Genomic DNA, 13,513 nt, shown 5'->3' on the forward strand with positions numbered 1-13,513 from the left:
ACAATTTTAAAACTTACTAAGGCAATTTAATTATGAGCTTGCTACATATTAGCCCAATTTTTTCTAAGTCGAAATACAATATCTTATAGCTTACACAAAAAAAAGAATTCATTATTCCTAAATGCCATTTCTATCAACTAAAATAAATTAAAAAAAAAATTTAATTAAATAACAAGGGATATTAATTTACATATATATAAAAAAAAATTTCCAATTTAAAATTTCAACTTACAAATTTTTTTTTTAAAAAAGAAACTTTTAATTGAATAAGTTAGTTTATTAAGGTAGTAATGAGGGCGTGGGGTGGGGACCACGGGTCCCATCACCCTTGCGGCCCTGCATGTGTAGGTCCGCAGAGGTGAGGGGGCCCGCGGGCCCCTCCGTACTACTGCGACAGTTAAACGTAACCGTCCTTGCATGCCGACGTTTATTTGGTGGGAAACGCCATGCGTTACGGGGGGGTTTTTAAGAGATTTTTCTAAAGTTCGAAATGATTTCTTTTCTTTTTGGTTATATATATATATATATATATATATATATGTATATAAATATATTTGTTCTTATTTATAACATTATTATTATTTTTTTCGATACAGGGGTATTGCATTTTAATTTATTGAAAATCACCCAGAGCAGGGTAGATAACAGGCAATAACAATGTTGCAGATTGATTTTCAGGGGTAAAATACAATGAAGCAGTAACCAGAGAGGGTTTTTCTTCTCTTTTTTTTTTTTCATTTCTTTTGTTCTTTACACAGGGAGGTCTATTCACAGAGAAGGGAGATGATTTATTTATACACACAAGGAGATTTGTTCACAGAGAAAAGAGAAAATTGTTTGTACACACAGGGAGATCTAATTTTTATCAAAAATAAACTGAAGACAATGAATCTAATTTTCATCAAGTGACTCTATTCTCCTAAACCATTTAATCTACTTCTTTCAAAACTGAAACTAATTTCTTATCAAGAATTTAAACAATGAATCTCATTCTCTACAAAATCTGAAACTAATTTCTTATCAAGAATTTAAACAATGAATCTCATTCTCTACAAAATCTGAAACTAATTTCTTATCAAGAATTTAAACAATGAATCTCATTCTCTACAAAATCTGAAACTAATTTCTTATCAAGAATTTAAACAATGAATCTCATTCTCTACAAAATCTGAAACTAATTTCTTATCAAGAATTTAAACAATGAATCTCATTCTCTACAAAATCTGAAACTAATTTCTTATCAAGAATTTAAACAATGAATCTCATTCTCTACAAAATCTGAAACTAATTTCTTATCAAGAATTTAAAAAAATGAATCAAACAATTTAATCTACTTTTTATCAAACATTTTAATCTATTTCTTATCAAAATCTGAAACTAATTCTTAACAAAACACAAATGAATTTCATTCTCATAAAATAATTTAGTCAAATCTAATCTACCACAAGAATAAGATGCACAAACTAAGTTTGAAGGAACCTGGGTGCTTGAAAATGGTGTAGAGTCTTCCTTGATCCTCCAAATTGAAGAGAAGTCCTCCCAACAAAATCTTAGCTGAAAATGGAAATGGACTACAAAGGAGAATTTAACTTGCAGAATTTCTTATGGAATAGCCAACACTCATTTTGAAACTTGTACCTCTTTTATAAAAGAAATTTCAAATTCCCACTACCTAATTATTAATTGAAAAAAAAGAGATTCTCTCCCAATTTGGCCTCCATGCAAATTGATTAGGCTTAGTGGGAGGAGTTACATGCAAGGTGGTGGAGAAGCCTCTAGAAGCTTCTCATTCCTCCTACAACATGTGCTTTAATTTGGGTGAGGGGAAATTAAATAACCAATTAAAAATATATATATTTTTTCCCATGTGTGTGTGTGGTTTATTATTTTTATACCCTTACAATATTCATTCAATAGTTTATCCAAAGAAATATAATAGAGTTTTGTATTTAAATCAAAAAGGTGATAAAGGAGGTTTGTGACATCCACCAAAAAGCTTTCTAGTTTTCAAATGAACCTATGAACCTTGAACCACTTGAACAAAAGGTTCAATAGTTCAAGTTCACTTAAGAAATATAACAACAACAGGCAGCACATAAACAACACCAGGAACAAGTGGCAAAAGAAAAGGACTATTAAAAATGAACCTTGAACCTTTTGAACCGTTTGAAATTTGGGTCAAGGTTCAAGACTGCATATCAACTCAATGTAAAAGGACTCACGCTCATCATATAACAATACATTGGCATGACTCATTAAAGGCATTTCGAACCTTGAACCTTGAACCTCTTGAAATTTGGTTCAACGGGTTCAAAACTTCAATGACCAAAAACAAAAAGCACGCTTGTCCACATGGTGACAAAGACCGAAACAACTTTCTTTTCAGATCGCACTTTGAACCTTGAACCATTTGAACCTTTTGACAAAAAGAGTTCAACAGTTCAAGTATGAGAAGAACAAATGACCTGACGGAAGTAAGGGCACAAAAGCCAACCTACAAATTTCAAAATTAAAAAGGGAAAATTATGGGTAGACTAGCATGACCGATTAACACAATGGAGTATAGATGCTTTTGGAGGCTTGGTTTTTCCCTCATGAAGGTTTTCCCATGGTATATCTTGTGTTCTCTTTTGGCTTCTCTATTTAATATTTGCATTATGGTAATTTTGTAAGCTTTTGTGCATGATTTTCTCTCAACGGTTATGTAGGAAATGGTTATTACAATGTGGGTTCAAATCATTATTTCCAATAATCTAAGAGTTCTTAGGAAAATACTTATGTTTTATTTCCATTCATTTTTACACCTAATCCTTTAGCACATTAATATCTCCAATTAGACCATCCTTATTTAATAAAAAAGCTTCACCTAACCCTAAAGGACTTGTAGTTATTAGGATAGGGGCACTAGAAGATGCCAACTCTTTGTCTCCAAAAGCTTTTAGTTTTATTAACACTTTTATATACTTTTGTTGCAATTCATTATGATTTTACTCGAGATTCCTTGTAGTTTCCCAAATAAAAAGTGTAGTATCTACAACTATTATAGTTGCATCATGAGTATGATTCTCTAACACTCTTCCTAGAATGAGATTACCCATCAATTCTTCCATACTATTCACAATATTGGGCCTACTTATATTTGATAACAAGACCCAAATTACCAATGTCACAAAAGTTGGTTTGAATTTTAACCCAAAAGCTTCTTCAACTTGTTCCTATATGGAGAAGAATTTTTTTTTTTCTTGATGGTATCAAATACCATGACATTTGATATTTACCAATTTGGTAGTAAAAACATACCACTATGAATAAAATCTACATCCCTTAATTATAAGAAATATTATCCACCTTGAAATATTATCCACTTTTTGTTCCACCTCTTTCCATTTTGATCTAGATCCACTTTATTTCTTTCTTCTATAACATTGTTTCTAATGTATCTTGTCTTTTTATTACCAACAAAATCCTTAATTCTCGAGGTTTGATAAAATCATCATCGGATAAAAAATTCTTGCAAGCCAAGGCCCGTACATCTCTTGTATTGTAACCAACTACCTTCAAGTAATCAATACTTCTCCTTGTCTGTATTGCAGGGACTCTCATCCTTTTCGGTGTAGACTTTGATCAAGAAGACTCTAATACCTCAAGATTATCCTCAATATAAACAATTTAAATTGGGGCACTTCTCCACACAAGTATTTTCCCTCCTAGTTTGTTGACTCTCTGTCATGACAACATCTTGATATTTTTCCTTAGGGTCCTCAATTATTGCTTTTCCATAAGCCATTTTTGGAACATCGGGGTCTCTTTGGATAGAAGATCTCTCCTCTTCTACAACCATCAATTGGTCTACATGAGCTAGCATCTTCCTAATTGTAAATATCTTATCTCTCTCATCAACAAGGAAGCCTAGGAAAGTTGGATCTTTCTACATCTTCTCCTTCTCTAATTTGACATTTTTTTATCTATTTTCTTCTTTGATTAGTGACCTCTTTAAATAAGAGATCATCTGTTATCACATCTTCATTAAAGTACATTTCATGAGCAAAAGAATACTTCTTCACACTAATCGTTAATACATGAAGGAATACCTTCAAATTAAAGTTGATTCTTAGATTAGCATTGGAAATTCTATACCTCTACAATGAAGAGTGTATTTTGTCTAGACCATCTTCGTTAGCCACCAAAAAATAATACCATTTCAAAGAGATGGGGAAGAAAGATCCCTTATTTTGGCCCTCAGATGAGTTTTACCTGATTCATTCAATTTCCAAATAATCTGTAAAGAGGCTAGTCATCTTGGCACACAAACTAGCAACAAATGACACCTAAGATGACACCCATATTAAAGATAATTATTCTAAAATAAATCAGAATTTAATAAGAAAAAAAATTGTAAATCAATTTAATTATATTATCTTTTACAATTTTATATATATATTTAACTTAATGTAAAGTAATCCTCAAAAGAAGAAGATGACAATTAGAATAAATTAATAAAAAACAAGATATAATATCCTAATAAAAAAAGACAAAATTAAAATATATTCTTATCAAAAGAAGATAGAAATAAAAGATAGATTTCTAATCCAAAATATAATTATTCTACAATAATTAAAATTATAATGAGATAAATATTTATAAATTATATTATTTCTAATAATTCTTAATTATTATTAGTAATTTTATAAAAACAAAAATAGTTAAAATACATTTGTAACTTTTAAAAAAGAAAGAATATCTCAATAAAAGAAGATAATATTGAAAGATATTCTAATAAAAAATAAAAAATAGTAAAAGATCGATTTTTTCTTTTATGCACATTCTTTTTTAATTAATAATAAACAAATATGATTTTCAATTATTACTTTTTTCTTTTAAATTAATATAGATGTAAATATATGGTTGAGATCAATTCAATCATCTTGCACCCTTGTAATCAATTTTGAACCATTGATTTCAATAATTAGGTTGCACATTTCATATAGGGCATGTCTTTGGCATAATTAACATGGTGATGTAAAAGTAGATTTATCTTTATCCCTTTCTTGAGTTGTCGACTTGTGTGGTGAATATTACTTCCAATGTAAATATACAAAACCAATTAGGAAGGTTGTTGTCTTAAATAAACTATGAGTGATGGTTAATATGCCAAGTTATTTCTATCTTAAATATGTTCAAATTTTCAAACTAGTGATTACAATTCAACATGTAATATCATGCACTCATTTCATTTTATGATATGACATCTCTTTGAGGAATTTTGTCAAACTGTTCACGTGCATTGGGTTGGGCTTAACCAGCACACTCTAACCTTTGACCACTTAGGGTGGCTGGTGTGGGCCCCACTAAGAGTTCCATTCCATTATGTTTGTTGTCGTTCTCCTCTAACTCTCTCAGCAGTGATAGTGACTCCTATGGTTTGTTTTGAATTGGGTTTTGAATCTCTCCCAACCAATCATCTTCTTTTATAACACTTATGCATTGCACCTAGTGCATTAATGACAAACTCATGGTCAAAATCCCATCATTTTAACATCTTGGGCCTTGAAGACAAAGTGCCCCTGTCTACCCCAAAACCCCATTTGGGCCTATCTTTGAGAAGATAGCAGCGTGCCATGTAGATGTCTGTGTGCAATGCTAATGTCCCAATAGATTTGTAGAATCTCACATCCTGCAGTTAGTCAAGTGCCTTTCAACACATGTCCCTTGGCTTGCTTTTGACTATAACATATCTCAATGCCTCTTCCTAGCTTTAAAAGCTCTTCTTTTTTCATTTGAATAGACTCTTGGTTACATCTTAGCTCTCTCTTATATTTCTCTCTTCATTCCATTGTGCTCTCTTGAACACTCTATAAGTGCTCTCAAGTTATCTCTATCCATAGCATTCTTGCAATCATCTTGCAACAACAAGCATGTATCTTGAGCTTCATCACACTCGTTTCTTAAAAGGGGGGTTTCGCTACACACCTTGTCTTCTCTTTATCATTTATCTCTATCTTTTATCATTGCATGCAATTTATCTATCATATCTCTAAGTGTATTTATCATCTAGGTGAATTTAGCATATCAATATATCATTTCTATCTATTTGGAATAGGGGTTTGCTTCCATTAAGTGAAGTATATTTTCTATTTGCATTTTATCTTTTATCCAATCTATCTATCTAGCTATCTATGGAGGTGGAAACACCAAAGTGGGGGTGTAACTAAGGTACGCCCCTATAGAACCCCAATAATTTTCCCCCGTCTCCTTGTGGGTAGGTGATGAAAAGGTTTTACATAGTCAAGGAGTGTTGTTGATAGCTTTTTTTAGAATTTTGTGCTTTCTGGTCATACAAATGACAACGCATTATGTATAGGTCTAGGCACAGCACTAGCATACAAAACATGTGACCTACCTAGTTCTCTTTAAATAATTGTTGTTAATTCTTTACCCTGTTGTTAGCTTGGATTTTCATATTGCATCATTTTTGTGCTTTAATCATCAAATTATTTATTTTTTAGTGTGGCTTTATCTTGTTTGTATCCCCTAGCTCACTCTTAGTGCTAGTATAAGTGAGGCAGTGATGGATGGATTCACAATCTTAGAGGTAATAAATCCCCTCCTCTACACTACACTTCTTTCTTAGTTATTGGAACATACACTTTAATTATTGGGGCAAAAACAAAGGTTTGCCGAACCCATAAATACAAATTCCAAGTAAAACAACTTCCATCTTCAAGATAGGAATGCCATAGATTCTGGTGAATAGGATTCATAGAACATATTACAATACTAACATTCGTATACCAATTTAACTGTCACAACTAATATTGACACTTGATACAAAAGGAAAAGCTCAACCATGACTACCAAAACAGTAGGTTCCCGAGAAAAGGATCTTCCAGAAACTACTTTGTAAATCATGCATCCCTCACTGTTCAATATCATACCTATCTTCCACTGCTACACAACATTACATGCATGCCTTACTTTCACTGCTACTCAATATTACATACATACCCGACTTCCATTGCTGCTCAACATGCTACATCTGGTCCAAATTGGATCACAGATTTCGACATTAATGACAACATTCACACAAGTATAACAATTGCAAACATATAAAAGTTTACAATAGGTAAATACATATGTTATAATTATAAAGATATTGGTACGAGCCCTATGGAACATACCAAATGTCGATGAGAAAATTGTGCACAATGGAGTTTCAAATTGTAAAGAGAATCAAGTCTTTCATAATTTTTTGTAGTTTATATACATTTTTTCTTGTATCACACTCTAAAAAGTCTTAAGAATTATCTATTTATTAAAATGCAAAATAATAGTTTAGAGTTTATAGAAAATACAATTGTTTTGATAATTGTTTTCAACTATTTTAAAATGAAGAGAGATTCAAGATAAAAGGTATAGCTTTGTAGGTAACAAGTAAACTAATAATCAATCTAGACTATGAGATCCTCATAGTGGAAGCTTGAAACAAAACTGTGTTTATTAAACAGTGCTCAACCTATAGTCATATATAGGAAAGTAGAGTAATTATTCGGAAACAATAGGAACAAAATCTCCACCTTTATCAAGGAAACCGGATTGACATAAAAATTGGGTCATAATATATTCATGTTAAAATTGTTTTATAAATGTTTGATAAAAAAATTAAGAAATTTAAAATATATTAGAGAAGGTATTTTATCTATTTGAAATATCACAAAAATATTTGATCTTGTAATATTTCTGAGATATGAAGAAAATATATTTATTGATAAAGATTAATATATTTTTACACAAGATGAATAACTAATAATGATCATTCTAATGATCATGTGAATTAAATAAACAAAATTAGATAAATCTTTATATTTTGATTTTTTATTTATTTCTAAATCTTTATAAAAAATAACATTTCCTAAGAGACACCATCTATTTCTATCCTTTTGAATAACCCATCTATGACATTGATGAAGGATTACACCTCGAGGTACTCACGTTAAGTACTAACGTTTTATTTTATGTCTCTTAAACTCGGTTTTATTTTCTTTTATCAAAATTTCATTGGGAAATATTTTATGTGGCAAGGCATTGAAGATTCTTTAGGTGGGGAGATGAAAAAGTGGAGGTGTGGTTATTTATAAGTTATCGTGGGAAAATCAAAAAGTTCAAGAAGGTAAGGAGAAAAATTCTCCTTTGACATTGTGATGCCAAAAAGCAACCTTTTTCATTTGAATTGGGTGGAGAGTGGACTTCAATTAATTGCCCTATATTTTGGGATTTGAAACGTTTGGAAAGAGTTTACCCTAAGATTTCCTCTTTTTTTTATATACTCATTTTTGTAGTATTGCAAAGGTTTTGTACCTTGAAAAAAATCCACCCAATAATGAGAGCAATGCCATTTTGAAGGTTAGCATATGATTTTTCCTAATGGAGGTCTCACCAAATAGATAGTTTGCATAGTGATTTTTCATATTATGAATTTTATAGTTTTAAGTTTATATATTTAAAAAGATTATTCATCATTTAATTTTTTTAAATTTTAATAAATTAATATGTTTGGAAAAAAATCTATAATATGTATTTTTAGAATAAATAAAAATATATACAAATAAAAAATCAAAATGATATTATATTATTTTAATTTTTAATTATTTGTTATTAGAAATTTATATTTAAATTATGAGACAAATCACACATTGGTATATTTTATAAAGATGTGATTGAAATTGTTATAAGCATGTGATCGAACTGGCTAACTATTAACTATATAAGGTCTTTTTCAATGTTAGGAGACTCATTGGGTTTCTCTTAGCCATTTATAATACATGGAAACTATTGAAAAAATTGAACATAAACTGAATGATTTGAACTAAGTTAGTAAATTTTTATGACATAAATTAATTAATGAATTTAATAAATTAAGTGAGTAGTAATTAAATAATATTAAAATTATGAATTAATAAATCTATAAATCTAATTTTATAAAAAAATATTTATATAAATTGGATAAATTTATATTAGAGACATATGTCTTATATTATAATTACATATTTGGAATTTGATCAGTATAGCTTCACAATATAGGAAATAAAAATCTTAAGAGAATCATTTAAGTCATACATGGGAGCTATCCCTCTTAAATGTTAGAGAAAAGTATTAATTTAATAACACCTTCTTCAATTGTTGCAAGAATTTTCTATTAGTCATACTTTCTTGGTGTGCAAATAGAGACTTGAATATCACAACCTAACATGAAAAGAGACTTGAAAATTACTTTCTTCATTTGGTGACACCATCTTCAATTGTTGTGAAAATTTATTATTAGTCATACTTTCTTGGTGCACAAATGGAGACTTGAAAATCACAACCCAATATAGAGAGAGACTTTTTCTTATCATTCAAATTATATTTTCTTTGGTGTGTCTACTCTATTTAGAATAAAATAATTTCACATTTAAAATAACATAATTTTTCATTGTTCACAATAATGATTAGTACACACTTATATTCTTGTATCTTTTTTTCATTAAATACTATTAAATTCAACCATAAGCATCTTGTCAAATTTATAATATATATACCTTTTTCCAAAACATAGAAAGTCAAAGTTTTCATAGCATGCAATAAATATTTGTTGACTTTTAAAAATTTATTTAATTTAGTTTTTTTCGGTGTACCTACCATGCATTGAATTCATTTTTAATTTTGGCTTTGACAACAATACTTAAAAATATAGAATTGAGTGATGGTTCCAATAGTTCCTAATGTCACATAAGAAAAAGGAGTATCAATGTAAAGTTGAAATTTTAGCACACATAGTTTCAAAGTGAACAATATCATTAATTTTTCTACTATTTGAAATAATAAAAAGAAAAAGAAAAAATCTATATATCAAATGTTCATTAACATAAATCAATAGAAAAATACTAAAACAAATATTTTTCAAATTATTAAATAAGAAAATTAAATATAAATGAGAATATTGATGAGATTTTTGCTTTTTTTTTTATTGAATATATTTATTTTTATTAATTTTTAATTGGCAATAAAGTACATTTTCAAAACATTGGTTGTACAACCACCATAAATTAATGAAAATATCATAATTTTTAAAAAAAAAATTAACCTTCAAAATAATTGTATGTAGATTGATGTCAAATTAATTTATTTTTCTAAAAAACCTAAAAATAAAAAAGTTATTAAAGTTTAACTGAATCTCAGTATTTTAGGTTTAAGTACCACTTTTGATTAATAAATAATGCAAAAATAGTAAAAATAATTTGATCACTATGAAATTTACATTTTTGAAATCAAGACACTAAGAACTCTAATGGTTTTTGTTTCATCAAAAAATTCAATCAGGAAAGCCCCCAAAAAATTAGGCCAAGGCACAAATTTGATATACTTTTGCCTTAACCATTTTTATGGAGGTCCAAGCATAGAATTGGTCCCACCAAGCCTAACCCAAAGCCAAAACCAAGGCAGAGGGTTGTTTCTCGCTCCACCTTTTCTGAAACAGGCGCCCGTTATTTGAAATTCAAAAAATGGGCGCCCGTTTTGCTTTGTACCATTGAAAGTGAAACAGGCGCCCATTTTTCAAAAACGTGTACCCGATTTGAAAACTGGCACCCATGATGATTGCTAAACAAACAAACAAAAATTGCATACAACAAATACATACATATTCCTAAATTCTATCTGGACTAAAATGGTTTGAAATTATCATCAAATACACATGATTAAAATCTTAATCAAAAACCAAAAGATTCTACTTAAATCACATTTTCAAACAACCAAAGTTTTTGATTAGAATAAATAGGTTTTGAGAGGACCGGAAACCCCATACAACAGGTTTGAAGGGACCTTAAACCCTCAAAAATCACACAGATCCGGAACCAACAATGGGATGCTGCAAGCAAATAGATCAAAGACACCCAACAACCAACACTAAACAAACACCAACGAGATTACAAAGATAGAACAATACAAGCCATGCTGGTAGTTCCAACTGATCTAAAACAACTAGTAGATCTCCAAGACAGAGAACAAGGGTTTGTCTGGCACCCTCAACCAACAAATAGGGTTTTCCCATAACGAGCAAGAAGAAGCCAGACACCACCCATTGACTGAACAAAATGTACCTTCCAACACAATACCTTTCCACCTCTATAGGACAAGGAACCACCTTAATAGGAGTTGAAAGGAGAGAAATCAACAACTGAATGAGCCAAGCATCACACCTTAAAACAAAGTCCAACAACCAAGAGAATAACCCATAATGCATAGCTGGAAAATAAGGTTTTGAGAAGGCTCACAAAACCATGAATATATAGAGAGGCCTCAACCTGAAAGACTCCATACGAACAAGCTCCACCAAAATCTCCACCTGAATAAGAAAAGAGGGATAGAGACGCAACCAAAATTACCTTTAGCATTAAACTGAATATAATTTAAAGAAAACCCCTGGCCACGAAATAAACAACGATGACAGTAGAAACGTTGAAAATTCTCGGCCGTCAAACAAAGTGTTCTCCGACTGAAAGGAAAAAGAGGAGGAAGAAAGATGGGCTTCAAGAGGAAGAGGAATAGCGGTCACAAGTGAAAAAAAGACAGAAAGATTGCGCCACTGTCATCATAATTAGCAGCACGGCAACCATGGACCCAGCAAGCAGCCATGGCTTGGAAAAATAAGCGGTTACGAACTCACTCCAGAGTTTCTTGTACTTTCTTCTTGTATACATATGCAATCCTATTCTGACGCCATCAATTGCTTTGCAGCCCTGGACATGGGTAATTCCTTTAGCCAGAATGAAAAGGTCCGCCACTTGTTTGTTGCTGCCAAGGAAATTGTGAAGCACCTCTGCGTTTCTTAACACTGCAATATCCTCTTCGTGGTCTATCAGCTCATCCATAAGCAACGCAAACTGAGTCATTGGTTTCGTACCATACCCTCTAACGCCAACTTCCATAGCAAGAAAGCTTCCCATCACTAATTGTAACTGCGACGTGATCCTGAATTGTGGTAAGTACAACGTTGATGTTTTCTCATCAAATCTTATCCATCGAATGGCTGAACAATAATCCATCGATCTTGTTGGATCTTGCGAGACTGCCCTTTTTATATCTTCAAAGAGAACTGGCTGGATCTTCACTCCACCGCGCACGAGGTCCATTGCTGTTGGGAGCTTCAGATAAACCATATCGACCGCGTTGCCAGGGCTCTTATTTGAGGAGGAATCGAACAAACAAAGATTAGACCAACGTCTACAAATGGCTTTCATTGAACCAAAGCATTTCTCCAAGCAGATCTGCATGCGATTAGGAGAAGAAGGCGGTGAGTCTAGCAGTTCCTCGACATCCCAGCCCACCATGGAGCGGTAGACTACTTCGAGGACATGTTTCTTACAATACATGTTGTAAGAAATTCTAGTTTTCCACATGAAAACTTCATGTCGGGTTGCACGCCAAAGCAGCATGCTCATTAAGTTTTCTACTTTTTGTTTTGCGGCTTCTGCAGAACCCATCTGAAATCTAAGGAGATCCTTCAAAACCCACAAAGGTATTTGGTTTTCAAATAAAAATATATCAGTCATTAGTCTTTCTCTCATGGGGTTTTGAAGATCAACATCAAAAACTGCATCATACTTCCACTTAAATGCACTCTCTTCTTCGTAAGAATATTGGACATACTCAAATTCAGATACTTGTGTTTCATATGAATCCTGAGCATTCCTGTTAAGTTTTATATAATTAACAAGAAATTCATAAACAAAACATGCATCCCTGGTGACCATCCACGCCAGTTCTATAGAAGTAAGGGGAATATGTTCACCATAGAACTTTCTTATCTTGTTATCCTTGAGCAGTATGCGCTTTTCAACAATTGACTTGATAGAAAAATGTGGATTACTCCTCTGGATCCTCTTTTGCATCCTTTGAACCGCCTCAGATTTGGTGTTCTCCATGCCCTGCAGCTCCTTTTTCCCATAATGAAAAGGGCCGATGGAAACAAGATGTGGACTGTACAAATGGTCTTTGGAGTCTCGCGGGAGCCTTGGCACTCGGAAGATCTGAGCAGGGCTTACATCGTGCACATCCTCTTCGTTAATTGTCAGCTCATACCCAACTTGAATTACACAGCTGCTCTCTACCATTGTCATTTCATCGCTTCCTTTGTGTGCAGTGGATGTATCACGTCAATAGGCAATTACTTTTCATCAAATTTACAATACTCTCAGTGACCACATATTTGTGGAGACTTTCCCAGATATATCTGGAGAGTTTATTTTGTCATTGACAAGCTAATTATGGTAAAGAAGAACAAAGGAATACACTTAGACAAATCTGTTTTGTGAAGAAGAATACATTATACTGTACGGTCAGACTTAACCTACACATTATAATCTTTGGTCTATCCAGTCTATTCAGTTTTTTCAACTAATTGACAAAGCTGGATAAACAATACCTTAATTTCTTACTTCACAACACGTTAAATTTTGACTTTGTATGTAACTAATTA

General features: G+C 31.7%; 1 protein-coding gene across 1 annotated transcript; it reads right to left on the bottom strand.

The window, feature by feature from the left end:
- Nucleotides 1–11,564: 11,564 nt before the first annotated feature.
- LOC131037132 (UPF0481 protein At3g47200-like) lies at nucleotides 11,565–13,154 on the bottom strand. The gene has a single exon (XM_057969211.2). It carries the CDS (start codon nucleotides 13,152–13,154, stop codon nucleotides 11,565–11,567), a length of 1,590 nt encoding a protein of 529 aa, XP_057825194.2.
- Between the last annotated feature and the right edge of the window lie 359 nt (nucleotides 13,155–13,513).

Source organism: Cryptomeria japonica, chromosome 11 (genome assembly GCF_030272615.1).
Source record: "Cryptomeria japonica chromosome 11, Sugi_1.0, whole genome shotgun sequence".
Taxonomy (NCBI): domain Eukaryota; kingdom Viridiplantae; phylum Streptophyta; class Pinopsida; order Cupressales; family Cupressaceae; genus Cryptomeria; species Cryptomeria japonica.

Bases quoted from the DNA above. Each gene is read 5' to 3' on its own strand.
- LOC131037132 (XM_057969211.2), bottom strand. From the start codon at position 13,154: ATGACAATGGTAGAGAGCAGCTGTGTAATTCAAGTTGGGTATGAGCTG.